The sequence below is a fragment of the Onychostoma macrolepis genome, chromosome 16, assembly GCF_012432095.1.
Source record: "Onychostoma macrolepis isolate SWU-2019 chromosome 16, ASM1243209v1, whole genome shotgun sequence".
Lineage (NCBI taxonomy): Eukaryota > Metazoa > Chordata > Actinopteri > Cypriniformes > Cyprinidae > Onychostoma > Onychostoma macrolepis.
Window position 1 is genome coordinate 21,636,253 of NC_081170.1, and position 26,147 is coordinate 21,662,399.

The window sequence follows — 26,147 nt, forward strand, 5'->3', positions numbered from 1 at the left end:
TGCCTTTATCCTATTGTAATGGCTTCACTATGAGTACATGATGAAATGCAATTTCTCTTTCAGGCAAACACAGTGGGATCCTCCCAGCTGGGATGGGACTACAGAGGAAGCCAGTGTAGAACACGAGGCTGAGATGGACCTCGGGACGCCCACATATGATGAAAATCCTTCAAAGGTATTAAACAATTCCTTATGCTTAAGGGAATATCGTAGGATTTTCATCATTCTTTGAAGTACTGTAGGAGTACTTCTTAAATAAAACACAGCTTCAACCCTGGTCCACCCAGACCATTTATGAAAATCAAAGAAATAACGGGTAATTCAGAAATTGTCACAGTGTTGACGGCGCCACCTTAAGCATATTAACGTATGCTTGCCCACGATTACATTTTGGGACATTTGTTACTCATTTTACATGCAAAGAAGTTAAAGGGATAGTTCACCCAAAAATGAAAATTCTGTCATTAATTACTCACCCTCATGTCGTTCAAAGACCGTAAGAATAAAGTCATTATTTTTGTTTTCTTAGCGCAAAAAAGTATTCTCATAGTTTCATAAAATAAAGGTTGAACCACTTATGTCACATTACTACCTTTCTATCTTTCTGGGCCTTGAATGTGGTAGTTGTGTTGTTGTCTATGCAGGGTCAGAAATCTCACGGATTTCATCCAAAATATTTCATTTGTTTTCCGAAGATGAATGAAGGTGTTTAGGGTTTGGAATGACATGAGGGTAATTAATGACAGAATTTTTGGGTGAACTATCACTTTAAGCACAGAGATCATTTGAATATTTTAAAGGTACAGTAACAAAAAAAAAGTTCACACACAAGGATTACTGAATGTTTTTAAGATATGAAATATCACTCCTTTTTCCCCCTGAAGTTCACAATGTTAAATAATACTAATGTGTGGAATGAAGGCTCTTCTTAATTTTAAATAATATTTATTATATTCATATAAAAAAGGCAAATAAAGAAAACAAAAAGTCAGTAGTAAGAAACAAATAAATAAATTAGATTTTTTTTTAAAAAGCAATGGGTTTTTTTTAGAGGATAGATAGGTGGGATAGTTTTTTTTTTTTTTTTTTTTTGGACAATAATGCTGTTATAGACACATTCCTGTTTACTTTCCTATTACAAAACCCAGCTGTATTTACATTAATGCCTTACCAAGACTGATATTTTGACCAAGACATGCATTTACCCATTCTTGCATGCAGCAAAATTACCGTGAGGCACAAGTGACCTTTGCAGCACATGTGTGAGCGTTTGAAGCAGCCTTTCAGACAGTGTTGGTACCATATTAAGTACCAAATAATGTGAAAAAAAAATTATTTTTATGTTTTTGATTGATTTTAGTATTGAATAAGTATCAAAGCACTGGTAATTTTAACAATCCCTGTTCTAGAGTTCACTTTGGTACACACATGTAGGGCCTGAGACTGTCCCAGCCTCTCTGGGTAATTGAAGATGTTGTTCCAGCCATCTACGATGGAATGGTTCACAGCTGGTGCTCATCCACAGAGAAAAGCTTTTTGGAGTTCAGAGGAAAACACTTTTTAAATTTGCCTCAGTGTTTAAAAGGCATCGGCTTTTAAGATGCATCATATGATGCAGATACATAAGAGGTCTGACTGGGCCAATCCAAACTGAAACATGAAGTCAAGAGCAAGTCACAATAAACATTGTTTTAAAATCATGTCATTTCACAGGTCATAACCATCTTGATCTGTCTTTCACTGCTGTCCTCCCTCCCCCATCACCCACTCCGCCTTTCTTTCTTTCTCTGCCTCATTCTCTCTCTCTCAGGGTTTTGCTGGTGTTTTCTCTGGCTCTCTTTGATGCTAATCAGACCCAGCTGTTGAAACTGTATTCATTTATATGTGGTTTCTCGTTTGGAAGTCGAACTGTGCAGAATCTCTTTTGTCTTTTCAACAATCGCCCTTTCGTATTAGACTTCAAAATATCTTAACTATTAAACTTTTAACAGATTTTGTTACCAAATGGTTTTATTGTCTGTTGTCAGTATGTTAGCATTTCCTCTGATGTGCACTGGTTTGGCCTTTGGGTTTCTTTCTGGGACCTTTTGACAATGAGTTTTGACAGTCTTGGCATTGATTCAACAAAGTCTCGTTCATGTCATATCGGCTGCCTAAGGGGACTCTGGGAGTTGCAGTGTTTAATGTTATTCGTTGTAGAATTTAGACTCCCAATATATTTTGGAAAAGAATGTTTAAACAATGTCTAGATTATATACTCTTACATGAGTAATGCGTCAAATAAACTGTCTGTATTCTCAGTATGTAATTTCATGTGTTGTATTTATTTATTATTATTTTTGTTTAACCTCTTTGCACAGTTCTCTACTAAGACCGCCGAGGCAGACACGTCCAGTGAGCTGGCCAAAAAAAGCAAAGAAGTCTTCCGTAAGGAGGTGAGCTTTAGATTCTCTTGGGTTTATTTTTTTTTTACCAAATAATTATAGCGGTAGCTCATGTGTGTCCGACTCGTCTAACTTTTCAATTTCTCCTGTTTATCTTTTCAGATGTCACAGTTTATTGTGCAATGCCTTAATCCGTACCGCAAGCCAGACTGCAAGCTGGGCCGTATCAGCAACACAGAAGACTTTAAACATCTTGCTAGAAAGGTAACGTGTGTTCCTGTATGCTTTTTAAAAATGGACAAAGAGCATTTTTATGTTATTGTTTTATATAATCTTGTTGAATGCTCAGCTATATAGATATACAGCTATAGGCCATTAAAGCACCTACAACCATATGCAACCAGACAGACATCTTTGGATCACGCACTTTTTCTTTTTCCCCCTTGTCTTTTAAAACTATATAACAGGAGCAGAGACAGGTCTTTTCTTCCATATCGTGATGTACATCCAAGTGAAATGGATTAACAAAACGAAAAGAAAAGAAAAAAAATGTAGGATGGGGTCTTGGTTCAATCCATCGATCTTGGTTCAATCCACCTTGCATTATATGTATTAGTGTTAATTTTGTCAGCCATTTTTTATTTAGTCTTAGGCTTGGTTTCACAGACGGGGTTAAGACTTAAGCCAGGATTAGGCCATAGTTCAATTAGGACTTTTAAGTAATTTTTATACACTGAACAAAATTATAAACGCAACACTTTTGTTTTTGCCCCCATTTTTCATGAGCTGAACTCAAAGGTCTAAGACTTTTTCTATGTACACAAAAGGCCTAATTCTCTCAAATATTGTTCACAAATCTGTCTAAATCTGTGTTAGTGAGCACTTCTCCTTTGCCGAGATACTCCATCCACCTCACAGGTGTGGCATATCAAGATGCTGATTAGACAGCATGATTATTGCACAGGTGTGCCTTAGGCTGGCCACAATAAAAGGCCACTCAAAAATGTGCAGTTTTATCCCACAGCACAATGCCACAGATGTCGCAAGTTTTGAGGGAGCGTGCAATTGGCATGCTGACTGCAGGAATGTCCACCAGAGCTGTTGCCCATGAATTGAATGTTCATTTCTCTACCATAAGCCGTCTCCAATGGCATTTCAGAGAATTTGGCAGTACATCCAACCGGCCTCACAACCGCAGACCATGTGTAACCACACCAGCCCACAACCTCCACATCCAGCATCTTCACCTCCAAGATCGTCTGAGACCAGCCACCCGGACAGCTGCTGCAACAATCGGTTTGCATAACCAAAGAATTTCTGCACAAACTGTCAGAAACCGTCTCAGGGAAGCTCATCTGCATGCTCGTTGTCCTCATCGGGGTCTCGACCCGACTGCAGTTTGTCGTCGTAACTGACTTGAGTGGGCAAATGCTCACATTCGATGGCATCTGGCACTTTGGAGAGGTGCCTTGTAGAGGTCTCTTCACGGATGAATCCCGGTTTTCACTGTACAGGGCAGATGCAGACAGCATGTATGGCGTTGTGTGGGTGAGCGGTTTGCTGATGTCAACGTTGTGGATAGAGTGGCCTATGGTGGCGGTGGGGTTATGGTATGGGCAGGCGTATGTTATGGACAATAAACACGGGTGCATTTTATTGATGGCATTTTGAATACACAGAGATACCGTGACGAGATCCTGAGGCCCATTGTTGTGCCATTCATCCACGACCATCACCTCTTATGCCATGGTCTGTCTGAATACTCGATTGGATACTCTGATTGGCTGGCAGGTGTCGATTAAATTCGTCAGTTTAATCACGTTCTATATTAATGCGCTTCCTATAAACATTGGTAACCATAGTAACATACAGTTACAGTTGAATAGTAATACAGACTAAAATAACCATCATTTTTATCGTTCGGGCAAATATTGCAGCACAAATATTATTAACATCTTTAATATGTGAATGCTGGGAAATGACCATGTCATAAACGGGATAATCAACAGCTAGCTGTGCGTTAAACAATTTGAATGCACTTCACGGAGGCAACCACCCTCTGCTGCGCGTCGGGCAGTTCTTCGCCTCCACGTCGTGCATTCAAATTGTTTAATGCACAGCTAGACGTTGATTATCCCTTACATGTTGCAGCATGATAATGCACGGCCCCATGTTGCAAGGATCTGTACACAATTCCTGGAAGCTGAAAACATCCCAGTTCTTGCATGGCCAGCATACTCACCGGACATGTCACCCATTGAGCATCTTTGGGATGCTCTGGATCAGCGTATACGACAGCGTGTTCCAGTTCCTGCCAATATCCAGCAACTTCGCACAGCCATTGAAGAGGAGTGGACCAATATTCCACAGGCCACAATCAACAACCTGATCAACTCTATGCGAAGGAAATGTGTTGCACTGCGTGAGGCAAATGGTGGTTACACCAGATACTGACTGGTTTTCGGACCCCCCCCCAATACAGTAAAACTGCACATTTTAGAGTGGCCTTTTATTGTGGCCAGCCTAAGGTGCACCTGTGCATTAATCATGCTGTCTAATCAGCATCTTGATATGCCACACCTGTGAGGTGGATGGAGTATCTTGGCAAAGGAGAAGTGCTCACTAACACAGATTTGTGAACAATATTTGAGAGAAATAGGCCTTTTGTGTACATGGAAAACGTCTTAGATCTTTGAGTTCAGCTCATGAAAAATGGGGTCAAAAACAAAAGTGTTGCGTTTATAATTTTGTTCAGTGTAAATGTGCCTTAGAGAAAACATTACTGGTGTGCATCTTGAGACAAAACAAAGGCAAAACAAAGTTTCTTTCAGTTGAAACAGCTCAGACTTTAGGAGCTAGTTTTCTAACCTACGTTTGAGTTTTGATTCTTATCACCTGACGTCTGCGATTTTCATGTACCAATTCGGACAGGACTAACATCTCTGTGTTTGTTACAGAGGTGGGAGGGTCTGTTTTGTACATCTGGCCGTCACAGAGATCACGCGCATTGCGTATAGTCATTCGGATTGATTTACCGTTAGTAATAATAATCACACAAATACCATGGTGAGGCTAAATGGCTAGTATAGCAAAACCATGTTATTTGCAGTAAACCCATGTTTAATTTTCATAAAGGTACATATGTAATTGAGTGCAGAAATGAACGAGTAATTTTACCTGACGCTGACATTACATTTGATTACATTCTGATATTTTTTTTCCCGGGAGGCAAATATATCAAATGTGTGCGCGGTAAGAGCGTCTACGGTAATTCACATTGGCCAAAACACACAAGGAAACGCGTTGTGAAAAAAAATAATAATAAATCACCGGCAATCACAGACATCGCATTCGGACTGGATTCGTTTTCTCAGAGGATCACTGAGTTTGCTGTAAAACAGTAGCTAATTTGCGAGAAAAACACAGACGTGGCCGATTTGGACGGGATTAAAATCACCAAGTACCTCTGTGAAACACACATTTTTGTCATGCTGTATAGTTAAATTGATTTAAAAAAATAAAATAATATTGCTCAAATTAAAATCTCAATGATTGTTGTCATTTGAGAAATATATGTTTACTAGTGCTGTCAAACGATTAATCGCATCCAAAATAAAAGTTTTTGTTTACATAATATGTGTGTGTGTACTAGGGCTGCACAATTAATCAAGCTTCTAATCGCAATTACAATTATGGATGCCACAATTACATAATCGTTCAAAAAGGCAATAATCGTTCAAAGTCCACTTATGTTATTCTAAGTTTTTTTCTTTCTACAGGTTATCTTAAGGGTTCTTCCATTATTTTGATTATAGTTTTAGTTTAACATTATAATACCATGCATATTTTTTTTTATAATTTAAAGAAGAAACCAATCCAATGAATAGTTGACATTTGAGGCTTAATACTATAGAAATGTAATAAAAGTTTTTCCGTTTAAATGTTTTCAGCTTATTTTCATATAAAAATATGACATGCAGTTGCTTCAAACATTGGTATAAACATCATTCAGTGTAAATTGTGTTAATCGTAATTATTAATCGCAATTATAATTAAGCAAATAATCGACAATTGATTTTTGTTATAATCGTGCAGCCCTAGTGTGTACTGTATATGTATCATGTATATATAAATAGACACACATGCATGTGTATATATTTAAGAAAAATGTTACGTTTGTATATTAAATATATTTATATGAATATATAGACTTAAATGTTTTCAAAATATATACTGTATGTGTGTTTCTTTATACAAACATAATATATGTGTGTACTGTGTATATTTATTATGTAAACAAAAACAGAAAAGGTTTCCTTTTAACAGAGAAGCTCTGATTTGGGGATTTTAACTCTTGATATCTGGCAACCACACACAAGCTGGCATAGTAGAGCACAGCGTGTACAGCAGGCTGCAATAATATTTTGTCTATTTTTAAAAATTATTTTTAAATATATTTTTGTATCATCGTTTATCGTCAACGATACTGCATGTTGATATAGTCACAGTTATCATTTTATGTCATAGTTTTCGTTAAGGAAAATAACACTAATCTGTATCCCTTTAAACTGGAGAAATCTTTATTTTTGAAATGCACTTTCATTGCTGCATCTCTAAACCTTTGGTATGCGTGTCTGTCTATCGCTTCACAGCTGACTCATGGGGTGATGAACAAGGAACTGAAGTCTTGCAAGAACCCTGAAGACCTTGAATGCAATGAGAACGTCAAACACAAGACCAAGGAGTACATCAAGAAGTACATGCAGAAGTTTGGCTCCGTGTACCGGCCCAAGGAAGACACAGAGCTGGACTAGCTAGCCTGAAGCAAACCCAGGAACCTCCTGGCAGCTCTTTCCAACCGAACACCTCTGGCCTGAACAGTTTTGGTGCGTCAGAACAGGGCAGCTCAAGCTCGAGTCCTGTTGTTTTGTTCCACTGACCTTCTAACCATGTCCTAAATGCTGCTCTGGGAGGGGGCGTTGCCTGAGCTGTCCCGCACAGGGGACGGTTTTGTGACGAGATAAACTGCTACGGTGTGAAGCGTGGAGGACGCAAACCAAGGGTGCTACACAGACTCTTTCCAAGATCTTTTTAGTCTTCTCAAAATTATCTCTAAGGCTCAAGTCTCATCACTTGGGAGAAGAGGATCATCTTAAACTCTGTACTAAATGGGGAGGAGGGGAAGAATAAGTGGACCATTAAAATCCTTTTCCCTTGCCACCCCACTCCATTACTGTAGTTGTTACCAAGGGCTTTTGTTAGCTTGCCTGCTCTGCTAAAGGTCCAATCCCTCAATGATAGTAGTCGAGAAAGACAGACGCTAAGAATTATATCTCAGATAAAATACCCACAGAACATTGTTTTTATGGATTTTAGACTTTCAAATAGAAGTGTGCAGGTCTGTGATCTAACCCCATTTGCCCTGGTCTTGTTTCTCCTCTCGACTGGGTGGAAGGTTATGTAGCAATGATATTTTATCAAGGTCTTTCACTGTTTTTACATTAACATTTTTTATTCATGTCGCAAAGGCAAATGTGAAGCCCTCCAGGCAGTTTGTAGCCTTTTTTTTTTTTGTGGCCGTCATGTAAGGATCGATCAGGTTTACTATCCCATAAGCTCTGGCCATTAATCAACTCACCCCACCTTATTAACCTGCATTAAATCTCTATCCAAACATGTATTATATTGCTTTATATGTGAATATATTGAGAGTTAGTTTTTGAGACCATTAGCAGAGACTTTGTAAAATGACTGTGGGGGTCCACAATGTCTTGTGTAAATATGTCTAATTATGGCAGACTGGTAAAATGGGATTAGAAGGATACGACTAGATCCGAGTCCTCCGTCCTGTCGGTGTGATTTTGGTGTCCCTACATCAAGCAGAATTCCGCACTCTCCCACGGCTCCGCATGTTGGGTTGGGTTTTAAAGGTGGGGGTGTCGTTTCTTTTTCCTTTGCTTTCTCTGTGGAAAGACTTTGGATCTTTTTTTATGTACAAATAGGAGTCTCGCCCCACTCCACTGTAAGTACTGTGCAAGCACATTGTCATACTGAGTGTAAAAACATTTTAAGATAAAATAAACTGTTTTCTTAAAATAAGCCTTGGTTGTCTTGTCGCCTAATGCCTGTGTGTGGCGTAATCTACAGTCTTTAATCCTGGATGACTGAGATTAAATGTGCTGGTGTTGAACACATGTGAACAAATGTGTTGGTGCTGAACGCACAAAACCAAAATGAAGGTCATCAGGGTTCACCCTTTGTTTTTAGAGAGGATGCATTAACTGCTACAGTAGCCTAAAAGTAGGGTTTTTTTTAAACTGGGGTCCACAAAGGGGGTCTGTGGAAGTAAAAACAGTAAAAAAAAAAAAAAAAAGAGTAAGCTGATTAAAATTAAGTAATTTCCGTAGCAACAGTTCATCCCTACTGTGATGCACATTTGAATAAAAAAAAAGTTTTATTTCTATCCATTGGTTGTTGATTGGAAATACTGTTCAAAAGTTTGGTATCGGCAAGATTTTTAATGTTTTTTTTTTATCTTTTGCTCATCAAGACTATTTATTTGATCAAAAATAGAGTGAATAATATTGTGAAAAATTATTACAATTTAAAACAAGAGTTTTCTATTTTATTATGCTTTAAAATATAATTTATTCCTGTGATGCAAAGCTGAATTTTCATCAGCCATTACTCTAGTCTTCAGTGTCACATGATCCTTCAGAAATCATTCTGATTTATTATCAATATGCTGATTTATCAATGTTGGAAACAGTTGTGCTGCTTAATATTTTTATGGAACCTTTGATACTTTTTTCAGGATTCTTTGATGAATAAAAAGTTAAAAAGAACCGCATATTCAAAATGGAAATCTTTTCAAACAATATGTCTTTACTATCACTTATCAGTTTAACACATCCTTGCTGAATAAAAGTATTAATTTCTTTAAATTCTTAAAAAAATCTCAAACTTTTGAATGGCAAGATATATACTTTTACATAATACATCAATCACTTCTTTTGGCTGTTTAATGTAAAAAAGCCAAATTATCGTTTTATGTCACACTCATAAATGCTAAAACACCTTTATGTTGTTGGCTTCAGTACAACAACAATATAAAAGTCCATTTAACATTTTTATATCATGCTATTTTTCATGAAAGATAGTTGCCCTTATATTTTAGGAAGTGGTTCCCTCACAAATTTATCATCATATTTGGTAGTCCTAGGTCAAGTCAGCCAAAAAGGAATGTCGTTTCAGAGGCAGGGCAAGTTATTAGCATTTCAACATATTACATTTTACGATTATGTAACAGAATTTTTTTTCTTTGAAATAATGTGCCCTGATGGATTATGCGCAATATAACTAAGAAAGTACATTAAAGTAAATACATGTTGACTTTAAACCCTTTTAAACCCTATGGAGTGACTGCCACCGCAGCACAGATCTGGCTCTATTAAATCATAGAATCAAAGTGGTGCAGTGCTTTCATTAGAGGCTCTTCCAGGGCTCAGACTCTGCCTACATGGTTCCGAAACCATCTGAGCAGAGCTGGTTTTCCCCTCCCCTCTGCAGAGCCCTCCTCCCAGGGCCAGGGCATTCCGCTGGGCTGCTCCAGACCGCAGTTAAGCAGCTCCGTCTGGAGTACGTGACGGCATGCAGAGCCGCCCAAGTCCCTGCAAACCCTCTGCTCTCACTTACCAGAGCAGTCATAGAAATCATTAACAGAGGTATTTCAGCGAGATGTGAACAGAGAGAGCGCTAGGAAATCCACACTCCTGAGCTGCAAAACGTTGTACAGTGACAGCAGGGCCAATTGTCCTTTCTGCCCACATTCATAAGTGCCTTTCAGAAGCAGTTTATCCCTGATTGCTAGTAGGCTTTGCTTTGTCGGTGTCAACTAAGGTGACCAGATTTCCGAAATGGAAACCAGGAACATTTCTCAATTCAATAGTCAAAGAATATTACTTCAAATCTCACTTATCTATGAAAAAAACAAATATTTTGTATGTTTGTTTTTTAATTGATTTGGGGTTCCACACTGTAAAAAAGAAAAAGAAAAGTAGAGCCAACTTACAATTTTAAGGCAACCAGCTTCAGCAGATTTTTGAGTTTGCTCAACTTATTTTTGTGGGAGATTCTCAAATTTTTGTTGTATAAACTTAAAACGACAAGTTGAGTAAACTCAAAATAGTAAATTGGCTCAACTTTTTTTTTTTTACAGTGCATTAGATCAAAATAGCCCTTGTTTAATACAATTAACTAAAAACATTAATCAAATTAAATTAAATTAAATAATAAACATTAATTAAAACACATTAAACACATTACAAACAATTTACTAAATATCAGAATGTCATAAAAAACTAATTGTGAATATACTGCAATTATAACTTTTTTTTTTTACATTTTCAAATGTTATTTTGTGTTTGTGCCTTTTTGAAAATGCATCTTTACTGGCTTAAAACTTTTCATTTTAGTCTAATTTTGAAAGTATGTGTTTTCTGCAAATGTAATTGTTAGAAGTGTAGGTTAATTGCTTCAGCGGTGCGTGTCCCAAACGCAGCTACGGTCACAAGTTCCGTCGTTACCAATAGAGTTCAATGGAATTAACGACCATAGTTAGCTAACGATGCATTTGGGAAATGCACCATAGATCGTTTATTTTAATTAGGGTGTACTTACGTTTAAAATTGTGTGCAAAACAATTCTGTTATATAGTGCATACAAACAGAATTACTATAGTGTAACATGAATAGTTAGTGTGAATACCTGGTGTCTCTCTTGCTAAATGATGATAATAGCGTGTACGTCTGTTTGCGTAAAGTTTCTGGCCTGAATGGTAAGTTCTCAAATAAGCATGATTCTTAGTTTTGTCTTTTTAAAGTCATAGGGTTGAAAATTTAAAAATGTATCTATTGTATAATGTATAACATTTGTGAAATATGGTAACCAGCAGCTGTTAACGTTATCTTAAAAGAGCTATTTCTATTTTTATCTCGTAAATATTTGGTTTTGTTGGTATAAATTAATGTATTTCTTCAACGACATTTAATATTTTTTAATATTTAAAAACCAATTTTTTCAGTGCGTGTTTTTAGGAACGTGCAAAAAACATCTTATAGGATTTTATATATGCGTTCTTTTTAAATCATTCCTACACTTCTGAATGTTGTCATAACCACAGGAAGAAGTACAGGCGAGAATGTTTATTGTGTAAACAAAGCACGCTATTGTGATCGCTTGTCATTACATCAGAAAATTCTGACTGCCAAGAAACTGCTGTTTTTGGTTGGGTGTCGAGTTGGCATGAACACAACATTATTTTTTGCTCTCAAACAGATTTACATTTCTCACAGCTCTTTTTTTGCCCAGTTGAGCAATTAGCCCAAAAACCCACAACAGTTTCACCTTTTTCCATGGTTTTAAAGTAAAACACACACTATTTTTCAGAGCATGTTGATTAAATGTACAGGAAGGGAAAAGAGATGTGTGTATTATTATGAGTAAATCAAAAGAATGAATCAACAACAAGAGCATAATCAGACCCAGCAGCTCAGATTTGACTGTTTGTGTTAATGGTGCAGAAAAGGCCTTTGAAATGCAAGATATTTCCTGTAATTCCAAGTTCAGATCTTGTTTTCATTGTAGCATTGCACAATTATACATCCTCAGGGTCATAAAATACTACTTCTTTGCTCACACTATGTATTATTTATTTTTTTTAAAAATACAAAGAGACCTATAAACATCAATATTGCATTATTAAAAAGGACAAACATAAGTGATAGATACATAACATGAATGTTTATATGAAAAGCATCTCAGTACAGAAACCATCAAGTCTCACCCAGAACTCAGCACTAACATACAGAATGACCTTAAAATACATACATGGGTAGAGTAAACCAGCAAAGCACAAACCTGAGCGTTCAAAGTAAAGGCACTAGAGAGTTTTCCTCATAAAACTCACCAAAACATAACATTGCTTTTAGGTTGCATTGTTGGTTAAAGTGCAAACCAAGCACTAGTGTGAATGAAACACGGAGAATCATTCGCTCAGGCAACTTGACCGTGCATCTGTATATTTCCAAATATACATCTCCCTCATGCAGCCCATTTAGTGGTTTTCCTCTCTGGAAACCATAAAACACCTCACAGTGTTACGTTGGCCTTGACAAGCCACAGGATAAAAGCTGAACACTCCATCCAGTTTCGGTGTTGACTATTGTTCAAACGGCAGAAGCGCTGAAATATAAATACAAAAGTATGATTGAATCGCATGCATGATGCTCTCTCTGGCGCTACGATACATTCCTCACAAATGGAAAACTGTCATTCACGAGGCCGCAGAAATGTTCACGAAATGTCCGTTTCTTTGATACCAACCGCAGCTGAAACCACAACCACCCAAAACATTGAGAATGAATGTGTCTCGGCGAAAACAGAGTTTGTTTCGACACTACAAAGAGGACAGTATAAAGCATAAACATCTCATGAATACTGGAGGAAACATCTGTCTTGAGCAGAAAATGTTCTGAGGTGGCGGAACATCTCAAGCTGTTGAAACTAAATTCATAAGTGAAACATTATGTTGAATAAAAACCTTATTATTTTCAGTCCTGCTCTTCAAAGTCTTAGTGCAAGCAAGGCATTCGAAAATGAGTCGGCTGAAGCAATTCCTCAATGATTTTAGTGTCTCTTTCACTTTCATGAAGACGTGAGGAACATATTCAAGTATTCAGACCACTGACACTCCTTGAGAGGGGGCGGTGAGGGCGCTGATGATATCTGGCCGTTCAATGCGTGCGAGAGCGGAGCAGAGCAGGCCCAACGTGGAGCCTTCCTGTTGAGCCCAATCAGTTAAGAGAGTGTGGACGGGGTCTTGGCCCCGTCCGAAGACGTCCACGCGGTCCTGTTCGTAACCGAGTGTGGCTGCCAGCTGCCTCCAGCTCCGACTGCCCCCCTCGGCGAGAAGACCCTCTACCTCCTCCTGCCTGTTAGGAGGCAGGTTCACATAAAGTCTTGTGTCCTGTTTGCTATCTCGTTTACTGCCTGTGGAAAGTGTGAGAAAGGGAACAAATAATTACTAATCAGACATTTACACTTTTAGTGAAAGCAACCTACAGTACACTACAAGTGACAATACTTCCAATGTAACCAGTTTAGTCCAATTCACAAACAAATGAATCTTATGAACCAATTCTTTGTGAATCAAAAGAATACAGTTCAACCAATGTAGCCAGATTCCTGAATTGAATGACTTACGAACAACTTCTTTTTCGTGAATCAAAAACAATGTGACTAATGTTGCCCATTTCCCAAATTAATGTCTTATATGAACTAATTCTTTTTGATGAACCAAACAACATACAGCACAACCAATGTAACCTGATACCCAAAAGGAAATGAGTCTTATGAGACTTTTCTTTTAATGAACAATTAAAAAACAAACGAATGATTAAAACAAATGACTCTTATGAGCCCATTCTTTTAATGAACAGTTGAAAAAGGCAAATTAATAATACAAATTACTCTTATGATTCTGTTCTTTTAACAATTGGTTCAAAAAGACGAATAAATAGAACAAATCACTCTTATGAGGCAGTTTTTTTAATGAATAGCTAAATAAGATGAATGAATAGTAAAAATGGCACTTATGAGTTGGTTCTTTTAATGAACAGTTCAAAAAGATGAATGAACAGAACAAATTACTCTCAAGTCGATACTTTTAATGAACAGTTCAAAAAGATGAATGAACAGAACAAATTACTCTTCAGTCGATACTTTTAATGAACAGTTCAAAAAGATGAATGGACAGCACAAATTACTCTTCCGAGTCGATACTTTTAATGAACAGTTCAAAAAGATGAATGGACAGCACAAATTACTCGTACGAGTCGATACTTTTAATGAACAGTTCAAAAAGATGAATGAACAGCACAAATTACTGCAGTCGATACTTTTAATGAACAGTTCAAAAGATGAATGAACAGCACAAATTACTCTTCGGTCGATACTTTTAATGAACAGTTCAAAAGATGAATGGACAGCACAAATTACTCAAATGCAGTCGATACTTTTAATGAACAGTTCAAAAGATGAATGAACAGCACAAATTACTCTGCAGTCGATACTTTTAATGAACAGTTCAAAAAGATGAATTAATAGAACAAGTGACTCTTAGGAGCCAGTTTTTTAATGAACAGTTAAAAAAGACGAATGGATAGTACAAATTATGCTTACGAGTTGGTTCTGTCAGGACCACTATTGTCGAAGATGACTGACATTTAGCATATAGTTTGGATTAGCGGTAAGGTTCTGTTCTGGGCAAGAACTCCCTGCGCATCCATGCAGCCTAGCCATGGATAAGAGCAGGGAAAGCAGCAATAACCCCCCAGTGTAACAGAACAGAACCAACATAAATGTATTGCAAAGATCATAACAGTTCAAAAATTTAATGAAACATTTTATTAACATTAGTCTGACGAGACTGACGAGAGGAGGAGTTGGGGATGGAGGAGGGTAATTAGCTATTGAGTAACGCAAAAGCTGCTGATAATACTGAAGGATCTTATATATGGGTGCTGTGATAGGTGTCACATCCCTATAGGTCAGGATACTCAAATCTGGCTCGCGAGATCCACTTTCCTGCAGAGTTTATCTCTAACCCTAATCAAACACACCTGAGCATGCTAATCAATGTCTTCAGGATCAATAGAATATCACAGGTAGGTGAGTTTGATTAGGGTTGGAGCTAAACTCTGCAGGAAAGTGGATCTCACGAGCCAGATTTGAGGATCACTGCTATAGGTAGACATGGATCAGCTGAGAGTCAGCTGATGCGAGGTTGACTAATATGACCTGCCAGAACTAACGCTACGCTTGATTTCTTCAAATGAATGGTTAAAAAAGACAAATGAATAGTACAAATGACTTATGAGCTAGTTCTTTAAATGAACTGTTAAAAAAGACGAATAACAAGCAGAAATTATGATCAGCAAACATGGATTGCCAACCCTATCTCTGTTTAAGCCGTTCTCTCATACCTTTGCTAGGCTGGCTTTCCTGAAGGCTGTGAGAGTCCAGAAACACGCCACTGTCGCTGTGTAATTTCTCTCCTTCCCCGACATTATTCAACTCGCCAACCCGTGCTTTCACCAGAGCCTGTTTCTGCTGACATGACTTCCAGCTGGACACACACCAAATCACACGTTTATCATCAAGTAAAAACAAGAAGAATAATATTTCACTTCACAGACACGTTATGGTATTCTAAATCTTACATATACAAGAAGAATGAATTTCTGTGTAAATCATGTGCATAACCTTGCCAAGTGTATTTTTCTTCTTTAAATTGCTGCATGACCTCACCATTTGTAGGCGACGTAGAGCAGGAGGCCGAGCACCACCGCAGCCAGTACAGACACGTAGACCAAGATATTGTTGTTGTTGCCCCCTTGGTCCTGTGGAGTGAGTCGAGGGGATCCAGACCCTGGTGCTGGGCTGCTCCTGTTCTCCATTTCCTCATTCAGAGTCGGCTTTCGGGGGTATTCACGCGGACCATCAGAACCAGATGGACGGGACAGGATGTTAAGATCTTTTACTGGAAAAAAACCCACACATATGGTCATTTTGAACTGCCTTTATAAACATTATATATGTATATTAGTGCTGTCAAAATTAGCGTGTTAACACAGGCGATTAATTTTTCCAGTTTAACGGCGTTAAAAATATTTAACGCAGTTAACACAGGGGCGGAGCTGGGGTTGGCCACCCCACTCACAACTGCTGTTTCTGTCTCTTTTTTTCTTGGCAAGAATTGTGTTTATTTAGACGCAGAACGTCTTTATGAGCACATCAAACAGGAGACTTTTCAGACGCGCGCTCCCACTACACCTCAGCGACAGGAGCTAGTCAAACGAGCGCGGAAAAGCTTCAGTAGAATAACAGTGAACTGTGGTCAGATGAGATGTTGTCATATGGCAATATGTCAGTAAAAACATCTTCCTGTCCTGTAAGCCGTTATACTGGGCTTGTAGCGTGTGCTCTTAAATTTCACGCACAAATATAGCGGTGCGCGCTGTGGCCTGTATCATTTCATATTAAAGCGCGAACGAAACTACGAGCATGTGTGTCAGATCCACGTCACGTTCAGCAGTGGCAGCTCTTAAAGTGATAGCAGTCAAATAACCTAATAATCCATTTGCTGTGATGTCTGTTAATCAAAGAACAAAAGAAAAAGAGGAAATCAATCACTTTTGTAGCTTTAATGATTCATCAATATTTAATTTAGATTTTAGTGCTTGACAAATGTATTCAATTTATATATATATATATATATATATATATATATATATGAATCTGAAAATGAATACTAGTAGTTGTGCTATCTTTATAAATTCACATTAGTTCTGACTAGACATTTGAAACACTGAAGTACACCCTGAAGCACTTAAACACCTAGACTGCAAAAAAAGGAAATGCTCTTTTTAGCCTTCACTTGAAACCAACATCTGACACACATCTGCTGTGAGTCTGATTAACACATCATCAGTGGGCGCAGCACAGCTGACAGACTAAATGCCAGATCGAAATGTTGAACAGTGTGGAATGGTCAAGAGGATTCATGCCCCCCACCCTCCATCCTGAAATAGATCATGCAGGCCACCCCGCACACACACTATCACACAGATGCGTGCATTCTTTTGTCCACTCGCTCTCTCACACACCCCACAGGCTGCCTGTGTGGATCAAACAATCGGTGTGGCTGCCCTGACCTCGGCAGGTCGAGTGCTCTAACTGGTGACTCCACCCTACAGAGAACAGAAGGCAACGTGGGATGCGACCCACTGACCAGCTGGTTAACCTCCAAGCCCATTTAACACACCTCAGGGCAAAGTTTAAGATGTAGCACTTTTTAAATGACAGTTTACACTAAAAACAGTTTTAAAAATGATACATTTGATTGTTTAGAGATCAGACAAAAGTGTTTATCTTCTTAATCTGATCATGACTGGATTGTTGCTAAGCTCGCTGAAGAATGAGAAGAACATTTGAAGTCAAAGTGAGAGCTGTATTTTCCCAAAAGCTTCTCTCTGACTGAACACAGGTGTCTGCCACATGTTAACAATCTAACCATACACACACACACACACACAGACACACACAGACACACACGCATGCATAAATGTTATTATATATAGCTTGGCACAATCTTCATCCAAGACACACATGCATCTCGGGTTACGTTCACACAGTCAGTGTTTGGAATTGACAACCGTATTTACTAACAGGTGTGTCAAATCAATGACAAGTAAAAGGGCCCAAGATACAGAAAAGAAAATTACTTTTAAATTTCTTTCAAAACCTAGTTCAACAAGCATGGGCCAATTTCTTAGAAATAAATTCATGCTTTTTATTCATATTGTTTTCATATGGGTTTTAAAACATTTATACCAGTTTTAATAAGCTTAATTTATTGAATGAAAAATAATGACAATTTCACTTTACACCTTGAGTGCACACATAATTATTTTCAAAAATCTTTTAAAATCAATCAAATTTAAACTAAACTATATAGTATACTAAATATAATAAACTATATATTATTCATATTGCTCTCTCTCTCTCTCTCTCGCTCTCTCTCTCTATATATATATACATATATAATCATAACCATCTTTTTCATGTAATAAAAAGTTAAAGTGATCTAAAAAATGTTTTCCATGTGTTGGTTGAACCACATGACTTTGCTGGTCACATGCCATGACATTCATTTGACAGATAAACTTTTTAAATATTTCAAATTCAACTGTTTCACTGTTTCACTGTTTTTTCTTTTCTTTTTTTCATAAGAAAAAAAAGATAAAGCCGAATTACTAAGCTTTTTTATTTTATCCTTTTAATAATGCTTTTGTCAAATTATTACTAAATAATAATAATAATAATAATAATAGTAATGATTGTTGTTATTATTTAAAATTATTATTATTATTGTTAGTATTACTGAATAAAACTATTAAACAAAATAAGAAATATTACTATTATTTAGGAAACATGCAGCAAACACATTTATTCACTTAAATTGCAGGCTTATTGCAATTAATAAGCCTGCAATTATATTACATAAATGCACACTAGAATATAATGATCACTGCACTCACCCATACAGACGGTGTCAGAGTCCGGCTGGCAGGGTCTGATCTCCACCTCGTCATCAGTACAGCGTGAGCAGGGCACGCAGGGTTTCCTGTCACTCTGCTCCTTTGAGTAAGTCCCTGGTTTACACCGCTCACATACAGTATTTCCCAGCGGCCCACAGGCCCGAACCACTCCGCTTCCATGCCCACACATGGAGCAGGCCGCGCACAGCCCACTTGTGCTGTTACCATCTCGCCACAGGAAGAAACGCTCACCGCAATCACACTGGGTATCCTGAGTGGGCGTGCAGCGTGCCAATTCAGGAACGCCGGCGGGGCAGCGGGCGCACAGACGACAGGCTGACAGACCCTCAGAGTCTGAGAACGACACACCTGGGAGAGATTTAAAGTCATTTTATCAATAATACAGAAATAAACATTGGCAAAACAACAATATTCACATCTAGGCATTTACTCAAATTCAAATTAAAAATGTATGTTTTGAAAACACTCACCATCTTGACACGGCTGACACTTGGTGTCTTCCTGACCACAGCTGCTCACCAAACCAGTGCCCGCAGCACACAAGCTGCAACATTCGCCTGTTTTTGTAAACTGCTCAGTGATACAGACCTTACCAAACACAACCTGTAAAACACACAAGCACAGTTCAAATTAACGTTAATAATTACATGCATTTTGTAGCATCATTTTGATCTTAGTAACCTAAAAGACAATTTTATGTGTTTTCAAGTCTCACTAGCTGGAGAATTATGTTCAAATATTTTGTGGAATATGTTCAAAACCCTAAAAACTATATAAATGGTAATTATAAAGATAACAAGCTTTGAACATTTTTTTTTATAAATCAGCTGATTTGCAAAATAGGCCTAATATTATGTAATTTGATGATTGAATTCAAAAGTATTAAAACTTTCAATCTGAAAATAAAGATTTGAATGAAGATTTTTTAAATTATCTATCTATTTATATAATTTTAAAAATCTACATTTATATATAGATATATAGATAGATAAGATAGATATAGATCTAGTATAATACACTATATAATAAGATAACAAAAAATCAAAAATCAAAAGTTTGTCTTTTAATGGCAAAAAAGACTTTTAACAAAAAAGTATTAAAAATGTATAATTTAACTTACAGTTTACAAAGGAGTCAAATAAATATGTTCAAATATTCCATGTAATGTCAACAAATGTTACATAAACAGATTTATAAATAAGCTTTTTCTTTTTTATATACAAAATCAATTATTTTCTCTTGCTGTCTTGATGTAGTAAAACACCTACAGATGTCGCAGAAAACATCTTGCCTGGATCATGTTTACATTTTCTTGTCATTGGCATAATTCTAACCTTGAAATCAGGATCAGACATAAAATAATTTCATACATGTAAAAATAGGCTAAGAATTGAAGAAACAGTTGTAACCCGGCTCAGAGAAAGATAAGAATCATGTCAGTTTTATCTGGTGATTAAGGAATAATACAAGATTTCTTCACCGCAAAAATGGTTGTCAAAAGCAAAAATGCTGTAAAATGCATATCATATTTTGTATGATGTGCTAAAGCAAAACAGATACTATTTTTGAAATCAGCACCCCAAAATTAATTAGAAGCAAGTATTGGATTTCATGATGCAGGGCGGTGTTAAAAATGATAAAATTCTAAAAAAGTCTGATACACATTCAAGCAACTTCTTAAAACCACAGCCTTTAATTTGGAGGAAAACTTGCCATTTCATGTAGCCCACAAACTGACATATGTGGGACACTGTTCTCTCTAACACACACACAAGCACACACTTCTCTGTGATTTTGCATTACATGGGGTTTAGGCATTTTAATTGCACAGTGTTTCCTGTGAGAGCCTGAAGTGGGTTTCAATAGTCCTTGTGACTTTAACACTCCAATTTGAGTGTAAATAGTGTAACAACACACCCTTTCACACATTTATAACAAAACAATATCAAAAATGAGTGCAACAGAGCATCATTAAGGGATGTTCGCTCATGGAAATATAACATTATGTGTATAAGCACCCATGTCAAACAGACGCATCAGCAGTGGGGACACCGGTGCAGCTTGGGACCTCAGGGAAGGGTGTGATGTGTGTGTGTGAGTGTGTGTGTGCGTCTGTTTGGGTAACAGAAGACTTTGATGTCCCCCTCAGCTCTGCAGGTGTGATAGAGAAGGTCAGTTCTGCGGCATGCATATGTTTAGGAAAATTACCCCTCACACACCCCCTCCGCTTCACAACTGCCCCCTGGGGCTCTGACAAGAGCCAACAGATGCCTAACATGTAAAGTTCCTCCAAAGAGGGAAAGCAAAACCCACACAGCCTCTCTGATGTCTCTCTCTTCTCCTCTCTGATCTCTGTTGGGACAAGTGCGTGTGTAAACCTGTTGAACGAGCACACACGCTCATAATCTCATAGAAACACTAATTCACATTTGTACACAGCTGCCCACAGGGCAACAACCTTCACTTTGTAAGTAAAAAGAGCAGCTTCTTTCTACATTTAAATCACACCAGCTTGCTTTGATACACCTTTTCATGGTTTATAAAGAGATATTCAATATTGAAAGAGACCAAATTTAAACATTTAAGAATCTGCCATGCAAAAAGCCAAAACCACAAACTTGAATACTGGGAAGTCCATGGAAGTTACAGTAGTAAATAAACAAGTCAATAAATTATACATATTACCAATCAAAAGTCAGTTTTCAGTAAGACTGTTATTTTGAAAGAAATAAATACTTTTATTCAGCAAGGATGCATTAAATTAACCTAAAGTTACAATAAATACATTCAGAATGTTACAAAAAGCTCTTCTTTTGAACTTTCTATTTATCAAAGAATCCTAAAATCAATGGTTTCCTACAAAGATATTAAGCAACACAACTGTTTTCAACATGGATAATGATAAGAATTTTTTTCTTGAGCATCAAATCAGCATATTAGAATGATTTCTGAAGGATCACAAGACTGGAGTAATGATGCTGAAAATTCAGCTTTCCCATCACAGGAAGAGATTACATTTTTAAAATATATTAAAACGTTAAAAAAAAAGAAAAGAAAAAAAAAAGGTGCTGGGCTATGATTAATCGCGATTAATCCGATCCAAAATTAAATTTTTTGTTTATATAAAATATATATATAATATATTTTTCTTAAATATATACATGCATGTGTGTGTATTTATATATACATAATAAATATACACACTACACACACATATATATTATGTACACAAAAACTTTTATTTTGGATGTGATTAATTGCTGCCCAGCACTAAAAAACTTATTTAAATTGTATGTATCTTAATAATATTTCACAATATGACTTTTTAATATATGACAAATAATTTGATGTAATTTTAAATCAATATTAATATATATACATACACATATATGAACAATACATATAAAAATACAAATTAAGCATAAAACAAAAATACATTTTTTCTCAGAAAGGAAGGGAAGGCACAGATAAACAGAGAGAAATTTCTGAGCAGTATCATTGGAATTTGATCAAACAGTAAGCTGAAGGGGGATCTTAACATCCTCCATAACAATATATCACCATATAATTTGTACCTAAGTCTAGCTAAATAGAACGTACAAAGTGCAAACAAATGATGTATCACCTATAAACATTTGGGCAGAGGCAGGAATGTAGAGCTCAGAGGAGGGGAGGGCGGGGGGCATAAACACTACAGACACTTCCAGCCTAAGTGCTGATTCCACATAATGCAGAGAGATAATGCATTTGAATGATGCCACTTCACACAAAACGTCTTTGATCTACCCAAACATCTCGTTCCCTCCTCTGAGGGACAATGTCAGTCTGGATGCCACATTTACTGTTGACTGGCTCCCAAAATGTAGGTCAAACACACCCCACACACACGCTTGCTGAATGATGTACTTATAACTTTCTTTTGCAGAACACAAAAGAAGATGTTTTGAAGAATGTCTGAACGGTTTTTGTTCAAGTCAAAAGTGTCCAAAACCATTTCAAAATATGTCTTGTGTGTTTCACAGAAGAAACAAAGTTAGGTTTGGAACGACATGAAAGTGAGTAAATGATCACAGAATTTCCATTTTGGGTAAACTATGCTTTTAAGGCAAGACACTTTAGACAAAAAAACATTGTTTTTTCATTCTCTTGTCAGTTTTGAAATTTCGGCACATTTTGCTTTTATACCACATCACAGTAGAAGAAAGAAAACATACAAATAATTGTATCGCACTTTATCTATTCGCATCTATAGATTTCAATTACAATACATATTTTAAAGGCAAAATGAATACATATTAATTTGTGCATATATGATTTGCATGATTTTATTCCATAATGGTGGCTGGTAACAATATTTTTCTGATTTATGGAGTGATAAAACAACATATCCAAAATCCTGACTGTAACAACTCTAATATGTCAACAAAACAAGAATTTTGAACCTGCCTTTATTCAATCTTCAGGTTTCTGTTCCAGAAAAAATTATGAAAATCAGTACATATTTAATTATACAATGATATAAACTTAAAACAATTTTTGCAATTATTAATGTTATCAATCAACTGGGTGATATCTATTAGTTTTGTGTTTTTTTTCTTCACCTGGGTTGTCTTGCCTTAAGTCCAGCGCTGTAGAGTATAATATATGAGCACATGTGTGCTGCCCATGAGTTTGGAAAGAGAATGATGAGAACATGAAAGGATCCATGAGCCCCAGGCAACAGTGATTGACCCCTCACCCCGACCAACCAAACATACAACCATGGCCATCCACTGAGACTGAGCTAGAGACTGACCGCTATCTTATCTCACTGCAGCCAACAGTAGCAGAAGCTACATTTCAGAAAAGAGTCAGAACACATTAAACGGCAGGCTAAACATGGCCTCGGGCCTGTAGAACTTCAAGACCATTTATAAAAGTGTCAGTCTGCTGCCAGAGACAGTGGGCTTCTCTGTCAAAATAAGCCGGGAACAAGAGAGAAGGAAGAAAAAAACCGAGGTTGTGAGTTCAAGAGGAAACCGCGATTCTGCCCCCACCGAAAGAAGTAAAGTGATGTGGCTAAATGGAAAGTCAAATTACTGAGCTGCAAATTCTACCCCCTCGCTCTCCACAGACCAAGAGAAAATGATGATAATTACAATGCTCCGGATATCCCGGGCCCCAGCAGTACTTAAGCTGTGGTTGCCTATCAACCAACAGACGGGGGGTGGGGGTCTGCTGCTATCCCTGGCTCCCCCACAGACTGTTTGAACACACCAGGAGACATGGATCTGGATCAGGCCAGTAGCTACCACTGACCTGAAAAGAGTGCAGAATCATCAAGCAAAAATGTTCATCGTTTGCATTTTGTGTAACAAGTGGCAGAACAGACAAACCAGTTGTTTTGTGATTAACTGTTTTAATTTGGAGTGACAAAGCAGCCTTTTATTTTGGTGTTCGGTTTAACGAGAATAAATCACACGGCCATTTGGCTCTGCGTTGACATCTGCAGGGCGTATTTCTTGGAGCATAATTTGTCATTTGGAAAACATGATGAGATATCTTTCCATTTGGATGGTAAATATTGAACATTTTATACTCACTGTGAACAAAATCAGGATATTACACTGAATCAGTGCGATAAAAAGCACAGAAGCTGTGCTATGCACGTCCTAAGAGACAAAGGGTGTTACTTTCCTGTACTTGACCACTTTACTTTTGTGCCAGGCAATACACAGTGTAAAAACGAATCACATAAAGGAACATATTATCCACACAAGTACCGAAAAATATCATTCTGCGTAATACAACGTGTTTGCAAAAAACATATAATCAATCATATATCCGGAATCCCTGACAGACTAATATGCTAGTTAAAACACATTCTAGGGGAGAATGCGGGGTGTTGTAAGTAACGCAGTTGAGTTGTAACATCTTCAGTTTAACAAATTAGAAACAAGCTATTTTAAGGTAAAAAATAAACTTAAATGTCAGACTTGTTGATTTTTTTTTTTAATATGTTAAAGAATGCTAAATGAAAGAGGTGTCATCTGAATCAGATTCTCCTGATTAATGTGATACTATAACATTAATTGTAACACTTGTAACACTATCCAATGTATTTCTATATGCTACACTTGCCAAAATAAAGTCTCGGTCTGTTAGTTTTAGAGACATTAACTTATTATTAGCTTCTTTTTTTTGCCTCAGAATTTATTTACATTTTTAATTTATTTAGAATTAAAATGTCCTACATGTTTCAATAAAATAGTTTAAAATGAAATAGGAGTGGGTGTAGTTTAATTAAGTACATTTAATTACCACAATAGACTTTATTAGTGTTACAAAGAGTAGGTTGTAACAACAGCACACTTTTCTGAACTTTACATCAACTGACATTAAATTCATAAGTTGTGGATTTCTAAAGTATTTCAGTTCGAAGCAGACATGGAAAAACTATAGCCTATCAAAATGAGATACATAGCGAAAGAAACACACTTCACAGACGTTACAGGCGTGAAACACAAAGTGTTACAACGCGCTCCTGTAGGCTAATTAAAAAGCAACTGGAAAGACCTAGTAACGTTGGAAAATATGAGCAGTGAAAACTATGTGTTTACAGCCACCCGAACTCAAATAAAAAAGTAAACGAACTGGTACGAGTTTAAATGTCATATTTAAAATACTGTAAAGCAGAATAACGAATAACTCACCTTTACAGCCAAGATCCACAAACAGAGTTGAAGTGCTGCCTTCATCTTAAGGAGTTTTCCTCAGTGTTTGGGATATAATACAACGAGTCTCTTGTGCTCAAAACCCACTAATGTTCATAACCACAAAGCATAAACATAAGACATCTACAGTCCCTGTTCAAAGTGTTTGGCGCTCTCTTCCAAAGATATGAAGTCTTCTTCTCACACAAGTTTTCTCGTCGAGACTTCCAGTGTGAAACTGTATGCTGTAACAGTAAATACGGATAATCCTCCTATGAAGTTTCAAAACATTAATACATCATCTCTTTTTCGGTCTCCACAGTGAAATCTGCTATTTAGTGCTGATCCTTCGCTCAACTGCTGCTCTGGTCACGGTCAGCTGTTGACTAAATAGCTTTTGCTGAAGGGGATGGACATAAACCCCCAGATGCACGCAGCGCCTCACAGGAGCTCTGTGATTGGACAGACTGGAGCCCGATGGAGAAAAATTGATAGTCTCCTTTCTTGTGGGAAAATAATTCTAGTGCTCATTTATTACATGGCCATATCAGCAGTGCAACAGACCAGTGTCACACAAATATTTAGAAATATGTTATTGGCATTTTTGTATTTTTCTATTATTAGTTCTCTTGTTTTCTTTTTGTTATTTTCTGCTAAAATATAACTGCAGTAACACTGAAATTCTGGACGAATAGGCCTGCTGTGGTTACCATGGTTTATTTCTGGACTAAAAATAGCTAATAGAACAGATTAAAAGCCCATTTTGCCCGGTCGAGGTTTCAGTTGGGGATTTGAGATAAAAAGAGACACAACAGTGGCTTAAGTTTTCAGATCTGAGGGGTTTTTGTGTAACGTCGTAAAACTCAGCATGGGGTCTCCAGACTTCAGAG

At 37.1% G+C, this 26,147-nt stretch overlaps 2 protein-coding genes across 2 annotated transcripts in view; one reads left to right on the plus strand and one right to left on the minus strand.

The window, feature by feature from the left end:
- Positions 1–7,560, plus strand: part of setd2 (SET domain containing 2, histone lysine methyltransferase) — a 33,209-nt gene extending 25,649 nt beyond the window's left edge. The window contains exons 19-22 of the mRNA XM_058746203.1: positions 64–175; positions 2,361–2,435; positions 2,547–2,648; positions 7,037–7,560. Of these exons, the coding sequence (XP_058602186.1) occupies positions 64–175; positions 2,361–2,435; positions 2,547–2,648; positions 7,037–7,198 (451 nt within the window). The 3' untranslated portion in view covers positions 7,199–7,560. The remainder of the gene's footprint in view (positions 1–63; positions 176–2,360; positions 2,436–2,546; positions 2,649–7,036) is intronic.
- Positions 7,561–11,649: 4,089 nt separating this feature from the next.
- On the minus strand, positions 11,650–25,636 carry nradd (neurotrophin receptor associated death domain). Its single transcript, XM_058746207.1, has 6 exons — positions 25,258–25,636; positions 19,036–19,168; positions 18,545–18,913; positions 15,753–15,984; positions 15,428–15,570; positions 11,650–13,433 (listed from the first exon to the last, which is right to left on the minus strand). Exons 1-6 carry the CDS (start codon positions 25,300–25,302, stop codon positions 13,120–13,122), a joined length of 1,236 nt encoding a protein of 411 aa, XP_058602190.1. The 5' UTR covers positions 25,303–25,636; the 3' UTR covers positions 11,650–13,119.
- Positions 25,637–26,147: the final 511 nt, after the last annotated feature.

Excerpts from the sequence above, each read along its gene's own strand:
- nradd (XM_058746207.1), bottom strand. The coding sequence starts at position 25,302 with ATGAAGGCAGCACTTCAACTCTGTTTGTGGATCTTGGCTGTAAAG. Across the intron at positions 18,914-19,035 it reads GTGTCAGCCGTGTCAAGATG|GTGTGTCGTTCTCAGACTCT; the intron begins GTGAGTGTTTTC and ends AATCTCTCCCAG. Across the intron at positions 15,571-15,752 it reads CTCTACGTCGCCTACAAATG|CTGGAAGTCATGTCAGCAGA; the intron begins GTGAGGTCATGC and ends GTGTGTGTCCAG.